The sequence below is a fragment of the Dromiciops gliroides genome, chromosome 1 (genome assembly GCF_019393635.1).
Source record: "Dromiciops gliroides isolate mDroGli1 chromosome 1, mDroGli1.pri, whole genome shotgun sequence".
Taxonomy (NCBI): domain Eukaryota; kingdom Metazoa; phylum Chordata; class Mammalia; order Microbiotheria; family Microbiotheriidae; genus Dromiciops; species Dromiciops gliroides.
Genome location: NC_057861.1, coordinates 191,487,824 through 191,508,030, shown reverse-complemented (window position 1 = coordinate 191,508,030; position 20,207 = coordinate 191,487,824). Strand labels below are relative to the sequence as shown.

Below are 20,207 nucleotides of genomic sequence, written 5' to 3'. Positions count from 1 at the left end.
GGACCATCGTTTCAAAAAAATCCACCTTGACCCTCAGGAATATGACAAGCATCCAAGCTTTCCCCACCCTACCCCACAAGAGAACTTTCCAGTTTTCAAGTGGCCCCTCCATCTCTCCATAAAAGCTTTTGCCTTCCTTCTGTTCCAGGAGGAGAATGTTTCTAAGCCCTCCTCCCTGAGGGGTGATGTCTTTGACTTCCCACTCAGTTACTTTCCTAACACCAAATAAAAGACCACTTTAATTCTAATTGAACTGTGTACAAGAGTGTAATTCTTTATTGAGGAATACCCAAGAACCACCACAACCCCCCTCCCCCCCACGGAATATTCATGACCAATCCAAATAGTTCCTTTCTCATTGCGTTTAAGTAGCACCGAGTTTGTCACCAACAGGAAAAAGAAATGAATTCTACAAGTCTCGTAGACAGTATCTCAAATGAAATCCAAATTAGGTATATGTAGGGGTTTCCAAATTGCATTTAGAGTTGGATCTAATTGCAGGTATGTGTTAAGCGCACAGGGTTGGTTGGGATGGGCGGTGGCTTGATTGCCTCTGCAACTGGGTTACTACAATGTTGAATACAAGGCTGGATACTTCAGGCTTTGTGTGGGGAGTTGGGTAGAGCAACCAAATATCAAGAGACTATTTCTTGATTTGGGGATTATACACAAATCTGAACAACCCCACTTCAAGAAATGGTTTGTGGTTCATGACAAGGTAGGAGATTAAAAATGGCACCCATTTTGAATAAAAACCAAATCACATTCTTTCAGGCTACCAGCCCCCTTCAGGTCACATCTTTAATCATTTGTGATGTAAGAATAGAAACCACAACTCATTACTTGGCAGTCCACCAAGCTATTAAAGAAGCTTTCTGTGTTAGGCTGCAAAACCTGATGGGTTCCTAGTTTTAGTCAAAGGGAGGGCCTAGTATTCAGCTTTAGAAGACAACAACCCCTCCCAGCACAACAAATATGAAGTCAAATGAAAACATACAAGGTAACAACCAATTACACCCTTACACTCATTTTCTCCTACCCTTCACAAGAGTAGTCATTTCCTCCAGAGATTATCTCCTTCCTGATTTGACTTGCCAGATCAGAGGAGCCAGCCACTGGATTTGGGTGTGTTCATTTAAAAAATGTTTTGTTGTTGTTGTTATTTTTAAAGCTCTTTAACCTCGCTTGGGAATTAAATGTTCCTTACTTTGCTTTTTTTTTTTCCCCCTCCCCCTCAGGTCATTTGAGGTGAAAAGTGTAGGAGTTAAGTTTTTGAGTTCTAATTCTTATTTTTCTTTTTGCTTCAGGTTAAATTATCGTGAGCGGATACAGGTCCGTATTAGCATTTTACTTTGCAAACCACAAGCTTCAAGTATCTCCCTCCCGGCTATTACTCACATGTTGAGTGTTCACTCCTCGACACCTATTACAGTAGGTAGGGTCTTGGGGGAAATCAGGAGTTTGGGTGAGACTTTTTCCCAGCGAGAATCTTTTTTAAACTCGATCTTGGCACAGGTAGATGTGCTTGCTCATAGCACTCGAAGAGCTCATTAACATTCACGTTGGGATATTTCGTCTTGGGGTTTATAAATAAGGTAAGTGGGAATTACCTCAACTCCATCACAGCACCAGGAAGAGGAAGGAGGGCAAGAAGAGCTGTTAGACTCTGGTAGTGTTGGCGGGTGCTATGTCATTCGGCGGGTGTTGCCTTCCACCAGCAGGAGAGTGGGTGGCTGCTGCTCTGGACGCCGCCTGTGTTAGCTCCGGCGGAGGGAGCTCCAAGGGCTTCCTGGCTGTTGCTTCTCGTCAACACCTTTGGGCTGCCGGGCGACGCCAGGGCCGACCCCGTAAGGGGGCTACGCAGCGAGAGGTTACGGATGGCTGACTTCGATACCCCAAGCGCGCGGGCTCTCTCCGAGTTTGTAAGTTTCGAGCTTCGCCCACGTACTACTCGTCCCCATGCTTCCCTCGTCCCTCTCCCTCCCTCTTCTTGGGAATTTAACTTCCTCAGGATTCGGGATAGGAATGCCACACTAGCTCCTGAGCAAAGGGGTTGTGTAGCCGGCCGTTTGTACAAGTGAAATTCCCTGCATTAGACTTTCTTGAAAATCCTACCAAGATCTGCAGATCTGCGGGCTAGTGCCTTACCTGGGTTTTACTGCCTTTAATTTCTTCGGTTTGCTCCATTATCTACCTACCTACCTACCTGACTGTCTATCATCTATCTATCTAATCATCTATCTATCTATCTATCTATCTATCTATCTATCTATCTATCTATCTATCTATCTATCTATCTATCTATCTATCTATCTATCTATCTATCATCTATCTATCTATGCATGCATACAGTAGGTGATGAGAGCCTGATTCTTCTTGGGAAATTTAGCCTCTGAATCCGCAGAAAGCTCTCCTACTGGAAGAAATGCTTACCTTTTATCTTGACCGGAAAAGTAGAACAATGCCTTTCCTTATGCCTCCCCCTAATTCAGGAGACTGGAATCTGGAAACTGTGCGGGTGAGGGGAAATAGGACCTGAGGTTCTTAAGGAAAATCATTATCATAGAACTTTTGAGCCCAAAGGCACGGGATGATCATTTGACTCGACTCCTTTTACATTTAAGGACTTGAAGCCCAGAGAACCGAGTTTTCACTCACCCAAAGGTGCATCCTTCTAGTTTAAAAGCAGAACTGAGATTAGAAGCCAACTCTTCTGATCCCAAACCCAGTGTCATTTTTATATACTACGCAATTTTCTCTGTTCTGTCCATTATTCCCTTCTCCTCTCCTCCGGTTTGAACCCAAACACATCGTTGGCATCTGGGACCTATTGCTGCCACCCTCTCACAGCAGCGATTGTCAGAAAAAGCTTGAGTAAAGACTGCCTGAAAATAAGGAGATCGAATAATTTTCTGTGGAAGTGATTTAATGATCTTACAAGTGGGGGAGGAAGGGTGTTAAAACATCCCATTTGATTCAATGATTCAGCATTTTATCCCTAGACTGGCAACCAGATGAAAGGATCTACTATTTGAAGGGCTCTGTGAAACTGTCCCAGGAAACAACCGAATTGACTTTGCCAACTACACCCTCTCTGATCTCTCTTGCTTAAGTGTCAGCTAAGATTTAAGTTCTAATTAAATGCAATACTAAATTATGGTGGCAATTGGACACTGTAACATAGAATTTAAAACTTTGGATATTTCACCTGTCTTCTGAACGTATTACCTACTTGGTCTTTATAGTATAGAGGATAGGCAGATTCTATAATTCAACAATAAAAATAAGTGAACATTACCCCTCCCCCACCCCCAAAGCTATGGATAATCTGACGTGTGACTGTTTCGGGTTTGAAACACGTTTAACTGTAGAGCGTTGACTGTGTCCTCCTCATACAAATTATATACCAAATTTGTGCATAAAAATGAGACAGATGCCCTATTAGTGACCACTGTTATGAATCTTACAACTTGGGAGTAAGAAAAAAAAGGACAAGATGTTAAATAATAATTCAATTGAATAGTTTTGCATATAACTTTTAGAGGTAGAGATGTTTCTGGTACTCAGCACAAACATTTAGAAATCTATTTGTAAGTTTAACTTCTGGGCAACATCTTTGTTTTCTTTTGGAAAGTAAACATTACTGTGAAGGAGGTAGCATGATGTACTAGGAAGAGCACTGTATTAGGAATCAAGAGATGTTAGAATGGCCCTAGCTAGCTCTGCCACAAATTGTATGAACTTGAGCATATTGTTTGGCCTATCTAGGCTTCATGTTCTTCATCTGTAAAATTGAAGAATGCAGACTATACAAAGATACTTTCCACTTTTAACTTTTTCTAGGGCAATTCCCTTCTATCCTTCTAACAGAGACTAATTGGCTCCCTGGCCAGATCATGATTGCAGTCCTAAGGGATACAAACAGCATGGATAATCACAAGCCTATATAAAAAATCTGAAAACACAGTTGGTAATTCCAAGAATAGTATCAACAAGTGTGAGATTAGTATGATATTCACTTACTGCCATAATCACATATATAAATCTCTTAGCTGGGATATTCCATATTCACAACTCTTCTTAACATAACATTATATCCAATGTCTTTATGAATATTTTGGATAGACAAAGGAACACAGTACAATATTACATGTTATCTGTTCACAGAAGTTAGTCTTCTTAAGACTTGACTTTTACCTTTGAAACAAGATAGCAGGCACTATAAATTTTAATGTTATACGAACTTTAGTAGTGACTGGCTGTAGGTAGTGTGGTCTAAGAGATACAACTGAATTTGGAAGTTAGGGACAAGATGTTCTCCATGAGCTACTGAAAAACCTCACCAATTCCTATGCTGTTAGTGTCCCACAGTCATAAAATAGGTGGTATACAGCTCAGAAAAGCAAATATTGATTTTAAAAGTCTCTTTAAATATTTAAGTAGATCTTACCACCATCGTCATTCTTTACAAGGAAAGCTATCATGACCCATCCAAACTAACCCATTTTATGTAACTTTTGTCCATGTCCTCCCAGTTTGCCATAGGGGACCCATCAAAAATGCTTACAGGGGTGGGAGTGTCATCTTTAGATTTATCCTTACATCATAAAGGATAACTCTGGAACATGTTATTCCTCCTCCTTGCCATGTGATTAGCTTCCCCTTCCCCCAAGGATACATTTCTTTGACATTGCTCAGTAAGTTTTAATTCTTTATTTGCTGTACTATTCTATTACTAAATCATAAAACATGGGTAGACTATTTATATGAAGAAGGGTCTTTATTTCTGGGGTTTAGAGTCATTAAATAAGTTTTACAATTTCCCATGGGCAATCTCACCCAAAATTCAGAAATGTATATTAAATGCATTATATTCATGTAATCTATTTTTCCCCCCAGGCAGAAGATTTATTACAGAAACTTCAGGTACACTTCCAAGCTCTGACTGAGACAATAACTCTCAAAAATATCCTTTTATACTTTAAAAGAATGTACAGGGTTGCTCCCAAATTGCATAGTGAATAAGAAATGTTTTCATGATCAATTTTCCTGGCCATTTTCTTTCTTTCCATATAACTTTCCTAGTATGCACATTTTTGATGCAAAGTGCATACATTTTGGTGATACATCCAGAGATGTATATTAATACATCTGTAATATTTATCTGTAGGATGGAAGATTATTTCATGTTTTTGTCAAAAGGACGAGAGCTGGCACATATTTTTCAAGGATAAAATAAAAATTCATATTTATAGTCCTCAGTATGTAAAGAAAAGTGATTCTATCATTAAGGATGTTAAATGATTTGCCCATGTCGACAGAGCTAATATGTATCAGAGAAGGGATTTGAATTCAGAACTTCCTGGCCAAGCCACTACATACTATGCCAACTTAACTCTAAAGTAGGTACTGTGGTACACTATAAAGAATGCTGGATTTGGAGACTGAGGCCTGAGATGAAATCTGGCAAGGCCTTGAAGGGGCTGGTCCTTATGACCTTTAAAATCCCTTCGCTCTAAAAGCCTATGATCTCATGTTTATAAAGGACTACAAAAATAAATCCTTAGTTCTGTATGATCTGAATCCATTCATTCATTCATTCATTCATTCATTCATTCATTCATTCATTTATTTTTGTGGGGCAATGGGGGTTAAGTGACTTGCCCAGGGTCACACAGCTAGTAAGTGTCAAGTGTCTGAGGCCGGATTTGAACCCAGGTACTCCTGACTCCAGGGCAGGTGCTTTATCCACTGTGCCACCTAGCCACCCCAAATCCCATTATTTATTAACAAGCATCAAACATTTTCAACAATGCAAACATTTTTCATTTTGTTTTGTTTCAACTCTTCCTACTTGTTGCTTTAACTTAGAAAGTACAACAAGCTGTTTACAGTTTATACAAAACCAGGGGAAAAAAACATATTTGCTGAAAACAAATTTTACCTCACATCCAAAACCAAATTCTTGAATATTTGTGTTCAAAACATGTGTACAAAATTTCTCACTAACTTATACTCCAATTTGGGAAATTAGTTTCCATAGAGGATAAAAATACTTATTCTAAGGCATAATGAAATCAACACTTAAATATCTTAAAATGTGAATGTGTAAAGAGAGAGACAGATTTTGTCTCATACAATTAATTGGGCAAGACAATTTTGTTAAAAAGATTAAGTCCTTGAAATGTTTAAATGTTTATAGTCACATATTAAAATACACCATAGTTAATTCCTTTTTTCTTAGATGCTATTCCTGACTCTATTCAATTAAACAAATTAAATCCATTGGATTTCAGCTTTTTAACAGCTTTTAATATAGCAATGGCTATACTCATGCTCGTTATTTGGCAGTTATCAGTTGGGGAAAAAATTATATGAAAGCTTTTTTTTTTCCTTTCCACAGATTAGACAGGGGAAGTTAATTTGGTGTGATTTCTTTTTGTCCTCTTAATTTGCTTTAAATCTCTATAATTTAATCAAATTATCAGGATATGTTATATGCTTAAAAAAAGGTCTTTGAAGAGGGTTTTTTTGGCCAACAGTTCAAAAGTGACATTAGATATGCAAACTAAAGGACTACTATAAAGTATATGATAAATTATTACACTCACGAAATTAATCTTCACTAATGCAGTTGTCTTTAACTTTATACTGGAAGAAATGGGGAATCGGATTGATGACTTACAGAACAATGTAACTGATCTCATGGTAGAAGCAGGGATCCAAAATACAGACAAAGAGCAAATGGTAAGGACCATTTTAAAAAATGTTTTTAAAGGCCATTTTGTTTCCTTCTTTAAAAAATGACAACACACTTGTTTACAGCCTGAGATTACCACCTGTATGCTAAAATAAAATCTTGAAATCTACAATTATTTCAAATTATAAAGCCATAGACAAATTTCCTGTGCTTTCTGATTTATCTTTATAGTTATCAGGTGTAACTGTCCTAAAGAACTTGAGTGTTTATTTTTTTCCCTCCTTAAATAGGAGTAAGTTAATGTTTTCATACTCAATCCTCAGAGAAATCACTTTGGAACAGGTATTTAGGGAAATGGCTAGTTTTTGAGAGAATATATTCAAGTAACCTTCAAGAAAAGCTTTATAAAGTAGACCCATATTATAGCCACTAATGCATCTTTTTTTTTTTTTTTTGCGGGGCAATGGGGGTTAAGTGACTTGCCAAGGGTCACACAGCTAGTAAGTGTCAAGTGCCTGAGGCCAGATTTGAACTCAGGTACTCCTGAATCCAGGGCCAGTGTTTTATCCACTGCACCACCTAGCTGCCCCCCACCACTAATGCATCTTATAGTTTCCATTATATGTGGATGTAGCAGAGTTTAGGTTTTTTTGCTACACATTTAAAGACCACCCTCTTAGAAAAATTGTCAGGTTTTTGTTTTTTGGTTGTTTTTTTTTGGTGAGGCAATTGGGATTAAGTGACTTGTCTAGGGTCACACAGCCAGTAAGTGTTGTCTTGAGGCTGGATTTGAACTCAGGTCTTTCTGCATCCAGGGCCGGTTGCTCTATCCACTGTGCCATGTAGCTGCCCCCAAAATTGGCAGTTTTAACCTGAAGAATCCCATAGGTTTCATATTTTCAGCTTATGGCATTCTATTCAAATGCTTTAAAGAAAAAAGTAATATATACTTGGAAATAGGCCTGTTTCATTAAAAAAAAAATTATGCAGCTTTGATATTTGGTGGTAGCTGTCCTAATTCAGCTAACAAAAATTTTCACGAGTAATTATGAATTCAAGAGGGTTCATTTCTCAATGCCTGACTGTTAGATTTTTAAAGAAATAATCAGATTATAATTATATACTAGAATTGCAAAATCAGGTAGTGAGTAGTTCTAGTAAGGGAGTTTCAGAGGGAGATGCTGAAAAATTTTGAAGCAACTGAGAGCTTCAAACTTGTCCGTTAAGTAAGAAGTTAATTCATTTGCTGCAAGAGTATAGAGTTCTACATTGTACACAGTAACAGCAACATTGTGTGATGATCAACTGTGAAGGACTTGGTTCTTCTCAGCAATGCAATGATCCAGGGCAATTCCAAAAGACTTACAATGGAAAATGCTCTCCACATCCAGAAAAAGAACTATGGAGTCAATGCAGATTGAAGTATACTATTTTCCCTTAATTGTTATTTTTTCTTTCTTGTGGTTTTTCTTGTTCTGATTCTTCTTTTACAACATGACTAATATGGAAATATGTATAACATGATTGTACATATATAACCTATATTTGATTGCTTACCATCTCAGGGAGGGTGGAGAGGGAAGGGAAGGTAGAAGGGAGAAAAATTTGGAACTCAAAATCTTAGAAAAATGAATTTTGAAAACAATCTTTACATGTAATTCGAAAATAAAATAAAATACTATAAAAAATAAAACAACCACAACAATTAAAGAACAAGGGGGGGAAAGAGTATAGAGTTCTAATTTAGGTTTGAGGCACAAGAAAGAAGCCTGAAATAGGCGTTTTTGATAACTGGATAGGTGTGGATAAAACACTGGCCCTGGATTCAGGAGGACCTGAGTTCAAATCTGGCCTCAGACACTCATACTAGCTGTGTGACCCTGGGCAAGTCACTTAACCCTCATTACCCCACCCCCCAAAAAAAAATTGGATAAGTGGTAAGAGTAGGATCAAGAGGCAGAAGAAAGTGAGGGGCCAGCTGTAGTTAGGTACCATAAATTTGTAGTGGGTTAAATTGTTTCTGGCAACAACAGCCTGGAGCAAAGCGGGGAGCAAGAATGGCAAAATTGGACAGCTGGGCTTAACTTCAAAGAGGAAGGAGTAAGCTAGTTAAGAATGCTAGGTCAAATGAGAAAAGGCATTCTTAGGTAGTGGCTAGTGAAATATTGAAGTGGCAGACCATGGGCTCAAGGCTGGATTAGGTGATAAGAGCGTGAAAGAATAAGCATAGGTCAAGGGACTGGGAATAGGGGAAGATGTAGGGTTAGTGTGAATTACAGTGAAAAAGGTAGGAGGTTAAGAAGTGTTGCTCAGAGAGTAGACATTTTCAAACTTCTTGTTCTTGGAGATGGTATAATTCCAAGAGATGTTGAGGTCTAAGATGTGTCTGACATGTAATGCAGGAGGTTGTTCCAAATGAGGAAACTGCGGAATTATATGGTCAGGTTATTCAAAAGGTCATTAACATGAACACTGAAGTATCAAAAGATCACACTAAGGAAAAGGATAGAAAAGATAATCATGAGCTAGATGCTAAAGTTGGAAGTTATCCGGAGATCAATAACTAACAGCAATAAAGATGGGGCAAGAATGGTATAAACTGATTTCACATAGCAATTCTTCATACTCATTCCTCCAAAGCACTTATTGTGTATTACCATTGTATATGAGAGGTAGCATGGAATAGTGGAAAATGAGCTGGTCTCTGAACTAGGAAGAACTGGGTTTGAATTCCAATTCTAATCCATACTGGCCGAGTGATCCTTGGCAAATCACCTATGCTCTCTCAGACTGTAAGGGACAGATAAGGTGCAGACCTGCATTGGCAAAGGGAGTTCCTCATCTGGGAGTTTACTATGCATAGAAACACAGGTTCAGTCTCTATCCTTATTACAATTATTTATGCATATGACTTATTCTCCATGATACTGTAGGTTCTATAAAAACAAGGAGTCTTAACTATTTCCCCTAGCATCAAGCACAGTATCTTAATATTTGTTGCAATGAATTGAATTTAATTATAGTTACTTAGAAATTAAACTCTAAGGTGTTAAGTTTAACCATGCATGATGAGATATAATAACATCTATTTCAACTTTTCCCAAACAGATCTGAATTAATGTAACGATGAAAAATGCGGAGTGTATTCTTTATGGATAAAGATTCTGCTGCACAGAAGCCGTTCCTAACAAGAGAAATTTTGTCAAAATAATTTGAAAAAATTAAGCATACAATGTGATAGGTAATATTATAATTTTAAATGTATGTTTGTTTCAGAAACCAATTAGATTTATCTGTAGAAATTTGGTTCTTAGAATACCTTTAAGATTGATAAGAATGTTCATAAAAATGTAATTCAGGGGCAGCTAGGTGGCGCAGTGGATAGAGAACTGGCCCTTGATTCAGGAGGATCTGAGTTCAAATCCAGCCTCAGACACTTAACCCCAATTGCCTCACCAAAAAAAAAAAAAATTAATTCAGGGAGTACTTTAATCAGCTCATAAATATTTTGATCAAAGATGTTAATATTTGAAATTCACACAATGCTTAAAAATGTGCAAGTGCTTTTGATATGTGGGATCACATTTGTTCCTCATCATAATCCTATGAGGGAGGTACTGCAGGTATAATTATACTTATTTTACAAATGAGGAACTTGAAGGAAACTTCTATGTCATTATTGCAAATGGACCCTTAGCCCCTGGAAGAGGTTCTTCTTCTTTTTTTTGGTGAGGCAATGAGAGTTAAGTGATTTGCCCGGGGTCACACAGCAATAGTAGGTGTCAAGTGTCAGTCTGGATTTGAACTCAGGTCTTCCTGAATCCAGGACTGGTGCTGTATCCACTGTACCACCTAGCTGCCCCGGGTTATTATTCTTAAATGAGATACCCAGTCTGTTAAAAATGGATGTTCACTTTTATCATATGGTATAACACCTTTACCTTTGGTTTAATACTTATGATAATTCAATTCTAATTTTCTGGGGGGAAATCTTGAAGATTTTGAGTTATAACTTACCAGCTTACCATATAAAATGTCCAGAAGCTTCAAGGAATCACCTGAACAAGTGAAATAGCACTTACTGGTCTATCTAGTGATTCTGAAACAAATATTTTGTTCATTTTGGGCTGTCAGAAATGTAATGGCGTCTTTAAAAAAGAATCTGCCAAATCAAGCCAACCTCCTATTATATATAGGCTGACATTCTACATCTCCTCGTTCATTCATCTAAACTCAACACACCCACTTTTGTGGGAAATCCAGTAGGATAATTATCTGAAATTATACAATGGTATTCCTTTTTACTAATTCTCTTCTGACTTTTCTACAGTAATTGTTTTTCCTAACATCCTATTATAATAAAGATTAGAATGTCCTCTTTTAAGCATGAGAACATATATAATGCATGAGGTTTAAAAATTTTTTAAGCATCCTAGAAATTCTTATCACCAGATTTACTTTAACTGCTAAGCTGAACACAAGTTTCAAGTATGAATTTATAGCATACCCAAATAGAATATATCCATTTCAACATAAAATAACATTCATACCTTTAAATGAAAGTATCTTAGTTTTTCCAAATGTGTTCAAGTACTGAGTCTTAGATAAAATTTCAAGTAACAAAAAAATATTTTTTTTTCTGAATAGTTTTATGTTCAGAAGAATTTGGAAGTCAGAAATTCTGGTTCCATTCCAGAAATACCTGGGGAAATTGGTGGAAACAACTGGAAACAAACATCCGCAAAGTCAGTTTCTGAAGTTATAAAATGAAGGTGTCCCCCCCAGACTGTCTTGAAAACTAGTTCATTTACATAGTAAGGACCATTTAAAATTTCAAAGAAATTTGCCACCAGTATATCTTCATAAGTAGGAGTAAGAACTGAGAACCCCCCTTTTCTTTTTCTTTTTTTTTTTTTGGTAAGGCAATTGGGGTTAAGTGACTTGCCCAGGGTCACACAGCTAGTAAGTGTTAAGTGTCTGAGGCCGGATTTGAACTCAGGTCCTCCTGAATCCAAGGCCGGTGCTTTATCCACTGCGCCACCTAGCTGCCCCAAGAACCCCCTTTTTCAATAAGGGTTATGAATAAGGGTTAACAGAACTGCCTGAGAAATATGGTTCCTGAATTAAAAATGGCTATGTTGATGTCTTCAACTTTAAATCCTTTATAGGTTTATTCCAGAAGATAAAGATTAATTTAGTACATGTAAAGTGGGAATGTTTCTAATTTTGAATAACTTCAGTTAAATGTGAAAATGGCACACACATATTTCAAAAATCAGCTAATTATTGATTTTTTTAATGGTATTTACAAAAATAGTGCAGGGAAAAATATAATTTGTACTAAGTACATTATTCTTTCTTAGTAACAGTGTTGCTTTATGTTTTAATGTTTGTAATAATGCATATTTGCTTTGTACTTACTTTATAAAGAAATAAAATTGAGTTTTACTTAACTTTTGTTATCTGTCATTATCAAAGTATATGGACTAGCCTTTAAAAACTTTACCTCGGGGGCAGCTAGGTGGCGCAGTGGATAAAGCACCGGCCCTGGATTCAGGAGTACCTGAGTTCAAATCCGGCCTCAGACACTTGACACTTACTAGCTGTGTGACCCTGGGCAAGTCATTTGGCCCCCATTGCCCCGCAAAACAAAAAACAAAAAACAACACTTTACCTCATCTGCAGACATATGAAAAAATGTTTTCAATCACTACTAATTAAAGAAATGAAAATTAAAACTACTCTGAGGGATCACCTCACACCTATCCAAGTGGCTAACATGACAAAAAAGGAGAATGATAAATGTTCGAGATGATATGGGAAAATTGCAACATTAACGCACTGTTGGTGGAGCTGTGAACTGATCCATCCATTCTGGAGAGCAATTTGGAACCATGCCCAAAAGCCTTTAAAACTGTGCATACCCTTTGACCCACTACTAGGTCTATATCCTAAAGAGAACATGGAAAAGGGAAAAGGACCCACATACAAAAATACTTATAGCTGTTTTTTTGTGGTAGCAAAAAATTGGAAATTGAAGGGATGCCCATCAATTGGGGAATGGCTGAACAAGCTGTGGTATGTGAATGTAATGGAATACTATTGCACCATAAGAAATGATAAGCAGATGGATTTCTTTTTTTTTTTTTTGGTGAGGCAATTAGAGTTAAGTGACTTGTCTAGGGTCACACAGCTAGTAAGTGTTAAGTGTTTGAGGCCAGATTTGAACTCAGGTACTCCTGATTCCAGGGCCGGTGCTCTATCCACTGCGCAACCTAGCTGCCCCAAGCAGATGGATTTTTAAAAAAACCTGGAAAGACACAAATTGATGCTGAGTGAAATGAGCAGAACCAAGAGAACATTGTACACAGTATCAACAACATTGTGTGGTGATAGACCTAACCCTTCTCAGCAATACGACGATCTAAGACGATGCCAAAAGACTCATGATGGAAAATGCTCTCCACATTCAGAAAAAGAACTGTGGAGTCTGAATGCAGATGAAAGCAGACTATTTTCATTTTTTTCTGTCTTGTATTTTTTTTTTTGTTTGTTTTGGTTCTTCTCTTACAACATGACTAATATGGAAATAGGTTTAACATGACTTTAATGTATAACCTTCATCAGACTGCTTGCTGAGCTCAGGAGGGGAGAGGGAAAGGAGGGTGGTAGAAAAATTTGGAACTCTAAATCTTACAAAAAATGAATGTTAAAAAATATCTTTACATGTAATTGGAAGGTTTTTTAAAAAATAAAAATTAAAAATACATTCAAAGCCACTTAAAGAACTATACAGGGGCAGCTAGGTGACAAAGTGGATAGAGCACTGGCCCTTGAGTCAGGAGGACCTGAGTTCAAATCTGGCCTCAGACACTTAATACTTACTAGCTGTGTGACCCTAGGCAAGTCACTTAACCCCAGCTACCTTACAAAAAAAAAAAATAGAGGAATTCTTAAAACTTTTTCTACTTATAAGCTCTTTTTTGCCCAAGAAATTTTTTATGCAATCCCCAGGTATATAGGTATATAAAATAGGCATACATAACCTTTTTTTTTTTTTTTGGCAGGGCAATTGGGGTCAAGTGACTTGCCCAGGGTCACACAGCCAGCAAGTGTCAAGTGTCTGAGGCCAGATCCGAACTCAGGTCCTCCTGAATCCAGGGCTGGTGCTTTATCCACTGTGCCACCTAGCTGCCCCCATACATAACCTTTTACTGTTGCCAAATCTTTCATGACCCAGTCGCCACTCACAGTTTAAGAAGGTAGGATCTAGGGGTTTTGCTCTATGTTTTCCCAATAGCTAATTTTAAAAAGCCAATATAAAAGGAATAAAATAAAATACTGTGATAAAATAATGGGATTTGGCAGATGCCCAGGAGCCCCACCTAAAGACTGATTTGGGGTTGATTGAACTGGGTAAGACTGAGAAACTGAGAACCTACTTAAGAATGATTAAATAGAGGGGCAGCTAGGTGGCATAGTGGATAGAGCAACAGCCCTGGAGTCAGGAAGACCTGAGTTCGAATATGGCCTCAGACACTTAACACTTACTAGCTGTGTGACCCTGGGCAAGTCATTTAACCCCAATTGCCTCACCAAAAAAATAAAAAAAATAAAGAATGATTAAATCAAGACCACACCTGACTGACCCTGAGTGGGTTGTTCTCAGAGGCTGTGGACTACTGATATCAGCAGGAGACGACCCTCAACCAATCAGCTTGAAGGACCTCCCTTTTCAGGGAGGGAGACAGAAAGTAGGAAGGTGAGGCTGGCTTGCTGGACAGAGAAAAGGAGAGGGCCTCTTGTCGTTTGGGACTTTGGCTTGGTGGGAGACAGAAAAAAGGTGGACAGAGAAAGAGAGGAAAGTAGATAGAAAGTAGATAGATTTTTCTGGCATTAAGGGATCCCATGTGTTATCTTTACTCTTTACTAAATCTTTAAAAGCCTAAACTCTTGCTGAATTTATCAGCAAATCTTAGCCAGTTTCCCCCCAAAACTGGGGGGAGGGGAACAGGTTAGGATCCACATTAGATTTAAACATCACAATACTATTATTATGATGAATCAATTATACACTGACAGTACTTGTCACACAATCTCATGATTTTGTTTAAAAACCTCAATGATCTATACATCAATTTAGTTATTGTTTAAATATGCAAGAAACTTTACAAAAACTGTAGTGAAAAGCAATGGTGTATATAAAAAATGATATCTGTATTTGATTTTTATTGTTCCTAATACCCATAAACCTCATTTGGCACTAATTACTTGATATTATTAGTTAACTTTTTTTTTTTAGTGAGGCAATTGGGGGTTAAGTGACTTGCCCAGGGTCACACAGCTACTAAGTGTTAAGTGTTTGAGGCCAGATTTGAACTCTGGTACTCCTGACTCCAGGGCTGGTGCTCTATCCACTGTACCACCTAGCTGCCCCATTAGTTAACTTTTTATGATTTAATTCTCTGGTTCTCCAACTAGATTGTAAACCCTTTGAAAATGGCCAATCACACACATACAGGAGAGGCTGAACAAATACCTGTTGAATAAATTAACAGCACCAGATAATGAAAAGTTAACATCAATTAAAGTATAAAACGTGATGCAATTTTCCTTTATTCTGTTAAAAAATAAATATCAGAAATAAGGTAAGACATACAAACCTATTCCATTTACCAGTGATGTAAGTGAAAATGTCACTGCTATGGATATATGGCAATATTACCGTAATAACTGGTACTGCACCTCATTTTGCACAATGGAGCAGAAAAACAAACAACAAAACCTCTCTGTTATTAGACCCTGATTCCAATTAAAGGTAAAGGCACATCTTAATGTAGGCTATGGAATTCACTTACACTTCAACTATGCTAGTTGAAAAGTTTTAGCTGATAACCTAAGGAAAAACCATGGTTATCTCCAATGTGTGATTGCTGTATGTTTATAAACTGGAAAGGAAAATTTGGGATTTCTGATTCAGATGTGATACTTGGTCAAAATTTCCCTTTTCTTTTTCAGGATTACTAAATCATGACAATAGTTATTCTTTTGCTCATCAAAAAAAATGTTATTTCCATAACTTTTACTGAGTAAAGCATTTTATTTATGATTTGTACTTCCAAAAGTGATCTGTGGAGGTTTACAAAGCTGGCATACATAAGGCAATTAAAAAATTAAATAGAACAGAATTCAAACTAAAAAATTAGTTATTAAGAGGGAGCATCAAAACTCCCATACCAGGCACTGTAAATTTTAGTTACTGCAAGTGAACAATAAATCAGCTTGGAGCTTCTAAACAATTAAGGCCAAAGAGGAAATGTGTAGGGTTCTTGTTATCAACAATTCAAGGATGGCTAGGTGGCACAGTGGATAAAGCACAGGCCTTGGATTCAGGAGGACCTGAGTTCAAATCCGGCCTCAGACACTTGACACTTACTAGCTGTGTGACCCTGGGCAGGTCACTTAACCCCCATTGCCTCACAAAAAAAAAAAAACAAACAATTCAAGAAACACTTGCTAAATACCTACTACCAGCAAGGCATTCAAAAAACAAAGACACAAATGAAGCAGTACCTGCCTTTAAGGAACTTACATTCTACTATTTGTGTACATCATGTACATAAATTAGTTAATATAAAGTATATAAAGAGTAATTTTGGGATCTTCCAAAACAATAACAACTATGGAACAGGAGCAGGAAAGGCCTCATTTAAGAGGTGGCACCTTGAAGCCGGGGATTAAAATTTACAGATAAATAAATGCAGAATAGTTCAATAAAGGAGGGAGCACTAACAATTGGATGGGTGGGTTTGGGAAGAGGTGGCTTTGTAAAGGTTTTCCATGGAAGTGAAAAGTCAGCTGAATGTTAAAGGAAGGTAAGGATTCTAAGAAGTTGAGGTAAGAAGGGAATAAACTTTGGACACAGAAGAATAGACTGTGAAAAGGTATAAAGCGAAGTAGAAGATGGCATGTCAAATTCAGGGAAGTAGTGACCAATGACTGGAATAAGAGATTAAGTGAAGGGGAGAAATAATAGAAGACAGGAAGGAGCTGGATTATAAATCTTAAATATGTAGGGATTGTTTTCATTATTTATATGTATTAACTCCAGTGTTTCATAAAGTGCTTGGAACATTGTAGATGCTTAAAACTTACTGATTACTTGCTTGATTAAATGATCAGCTGAAAAGTCTAAATTGTATCCTGGAGGCAAGAGAGAGCTACTAAATATTTTCATGTAGGAGAGAGATGATCAGACCTTTATTTTAGAAATGTTAATTTGATAGCTACATGAGAAAGAGGAGAGATGTGGAGCAGAAGGACCAAAGAAAGTTTACAAATTGAATGGGGGAGAAACAAATTTTTCTTGGTAATGTGGGGGCTAAAATTTCATATACAGAGCATTAATTGGGTGACTTGCTGAAATACTGGGGTCCCGGAAATAATAAGGGACCTTTAGGTTTAAGGCTCCCTCCCCTCAGAACTGCCCTTTTAGATATTTCTCCCAGGCCAATAAGAAAGGAGCCTTACAGCTAGCTTCTTTTCCATAAAAGGATCAGATTTTATTACTTGGGAATTAATTAAACAACAAAGGTGAAATTAATAAAAATCAAAGATTAGGAAGTAGGAAAAAGAAATACAGATAAATTCTCTTAATTCTAAACTAAATCTATGCAATCCCCAGATTGTTTCCAATTAAGCTAATTCAAAGGAATTTGTGTTCACTCACCACACTTGGGATGTCTGCAGTTGTTCCAGCCACTGGAAAGGCAGAAGAGAGAGAGAGCACAAGCGCGTTCTAGAAGCGCCTCAGCCTCCCCTCAGGGAGCATTCAATCTTCCTCCCCCAAAAGGGGAGGGCCTTCAAAAACTGCTTATGCAGAGTTCTTCTGACCTCAGTAGCATATGTAACTTCAGGGTAAGTCAGGTGTGGCCTCTCCCAAATGAGTCAGCTAAAACTCAAATAATTTTTTAACCACAAATAATTTTAACCATAGTAATAAAATTTAAGAATTCACCTCTAGAATCCTTTCATAAATAGGCATTATTACCAATTATAGTTTTGCAAGAGATACAGAAATACCCCTCAAATAGACTTTTTAAATCAACTCTCTACTCTCTATGATAGCTAAGGGCAATGTTAAATTTCAGCAAGGGGAAAAGGTTTCTCTAGGGAGCTGTGGTAATATCATCTCTGCACACAGCTTTTTCATGATCTAATTTATATAGGGATAAAACTTTTAAAACCGCAGAGGAAATAATAATTAGCACATTAAACCCTTTCTCTAAAATATCAAATGTCTCAAGGAAACTACTCATAACTGTTAGTTAAGACATCATGGTAGGGGCAACTAGGTGGCGCAGTGGATAGAGCGCCGGCCCTGGAGTCAGGAGTACCTGAGTTCAAATCAGGCCTCAGACACTTAATACTTTCTAGCTGTGTGACCCTGGGCAAGTCACTTAACCCCAACTGCCTCACTAAACAAACAAACAAACAAACAAAAAGACATCATGGTTAAATTATCTGACAACTCCTTGAAGTAACAACCATAAATATTATTGACAAAAGGATTGATGTTTTGTATATCTGACAAAGGAAAGTAGTGTTAACAGTGCTATGAAAATTCAGGACCATAATTTGATACACAGATAGAGAAGGCCATCCCATTTTTGTAGGGAAATGGCCTAAATAGCTGATTTAGCCTCCACCCCAAAGCTACTGCAAAGGTCATTATAGGCGAGAAACAAATAAAATGGTAGGTCAATTACTCTGACAATCAGGAAAAATTGTACTTTCTATAATAATTTTGATATTCAAAGGTGTTAGGGAACATGAATATCACATTTGGTTTTACTTAATATTGCCAGTCAACTAGTTATTTTCCTGATTGGACATTAGCTATCCTATGTGCAATGTGATCATGAAATAACAGGACAGTGACTGACTTGTTCTAAACAAACTAAAGTACTTATACATTCAAATGACTACTGATTCAATCACTTCAATTCATTAAGTGTTGAGTACCTATTACATGCCAAACAATACTCAAGGTCAAGAACAAGTCCAAGAGCCAAGAATGGTTTTTACATTTCAAAATAGTTTTGTTGTGTTTTAAAACATAAAAATCATTCTTAGTTTGGGGCAGGAAGCAGTAGGCATTTGAGAAGATTTAGCCCCTGGGCAGAAGTTTGCTACTTCTTTAGGTTCTACAGACAAGAACAGTCCCTTTTCCTCAAGAAGTTTACATTCTACTGAAGGAATATAGCATGTACAAAGTAAATATAAAGTACATACAAAGTAATGTCCAATCCTTCAGGATGAGGGAGAGCACTGGTAGTGGGGCTGGGGATCAGAAAACACCTCATGCTGGAGGCAGAACATGAGTTGAATTGAAGTGTTACGGCTAAAATTCTAGATAGTCTGTCTAAAATATCTAATGAGTGGTCGCCAATAAATTATAAACTTTAGTAAGGGTTAGACTCTTAGGAATTTGGTAAAGAGAGAGAGAAAGGCCTACATTCATCTATCTATTAAAGGGAGAGTGCATTTCTAGCTCCCTTCTCCGCTGGAGTCCTCAGGAAAGAGCCCGAGTCAGAGTGCCAGGCTCCCCCTTCTTCCTCCCACAAGCAAATGTCACTTCCTGACACCAAAGAAAAGATGCATGGTGTTGCCCTCAGAGACCTTCACCTCATGGCAGAGCTTTTCTAAAGAAAAGTCTCCAGCAGGTGGAGTCATTCCAATTGTTACAGAAGAGAAGTAGGAATTCCAAGAATCAGAGATGAGTAAGAAGTTGAGTATTCTAGACATGGGGAGCAAGAGATAAAAAGGCAAATAACATCCCTTTGAAAAGAGTCACCTCAGCAGGGTACATAATGATGCTGCCATTGCTCAAAAAAGTCCCTTGAAGGCCTGACAATGCATTCTTTTAAACATCCTCAATCAAATCTTATTCTTCATTCTAAAAATATAAATTCTGGAAAGCAGCCAAAAACATTCAAGGTCAAGTCGGATGACTATCGAAGGTGATCAGGCAAAGAAGCATCATTAATTTACACATTCAGATTACAATGTTTGTTTAAAAAAAAAAAAGATAAGGACTTGGAGACATGAAAAACGAGCTATTCTGTAATGTAGGGGGTCCAAATTTAATATGGAGAGAGTTAATTGGGTGGCTCACCGTAATATTGGGGTTCAGAAAATAATGAGGGACCTCTAGGTCCAAAGTTTCCTCCCCTCTGAATTATTTCTCCCAGTCCAATAAGAAAGGAGCTTAACAGCCTCTTTTCCACAAACAAATCAGGTTTTATTAATGGGAATATACAGCAAAGAAAAAGAGTGAGAGTGAGCAAGCGAGAGAGAGAGAGAGAGAGAGAGAGAGAGAGAGAGAGAGAGAGCGCGAGCGCCCTACTTCCTGTTCGGGGTCCCTTTTTCTGCCTTTTTCCCCCTCCCCCAAAGGGGAGGTTCTTTAAGTTATGTGGCTGAGACTGGTTCCCTGTTGATGACGCAG

The 20,207-nt window shown here is 37.6% G+C and overlaps 1 protein-coding gene across 1 annotated transcript; it reads left to right on the top strand.

Annotated features, from left to right (window-relative positions):
* The first annotated feature begins 1,074 nt into the window (after positions 1–1,074).
* On the top strand, positions 1,075–12,206 carry HSBP1L1 (heat shock factor binding protein 1 like 1). The gene is made up of 5 exons (XM_043976118.1): positions 1,075–1,125; positions 1,308–1,922; positions 4,900–4,966; positions 6,653–6,747; positions 9,809–12,206. Exons 2-5 carry the CDS (start codon positions 1,878–1,880, stop codon positions 9,812–9,814), a joined length of 213 nt encoding a protein of 70 aa, XP_043832053.1. The 5' UTR covers positions 1,075–1,125; positions 1,308–1,877; the 3' UTR covers positions 9,815–12,206.
* The last annotated feature ends 8,001 nt before the right edge of the window (positions 12,207–20,207 follow it).

What these genes read in the sequence shown, in the direction of transcription:
- HSBP1L1 (XM_043976118.1), top strand. Translation starts at nt 1,878, where the DNA reads ATGGCTGACTTCGATACCCCAAGCGCGCGGGCTCTCTCCGAGTTT. An exon ending in CGCGGGCTCTCTCCGAGTTT is followed by an intron (nt 1,923 to 4,899) that starts GTAAGTTTCGAG and finishes TTTTCCCCCCAG; the next exon opens with GCAGAAGATTTATTACAGAA. An exon ending in TGAGACAATAACTCTCAAAA is followed by an intron (nt 4,967 to 6,652) that starts ATATCCTTTTAT and finishes TTAACTTTATAC; the next exon opens with TGGAAGAAATGGGGAATCGG.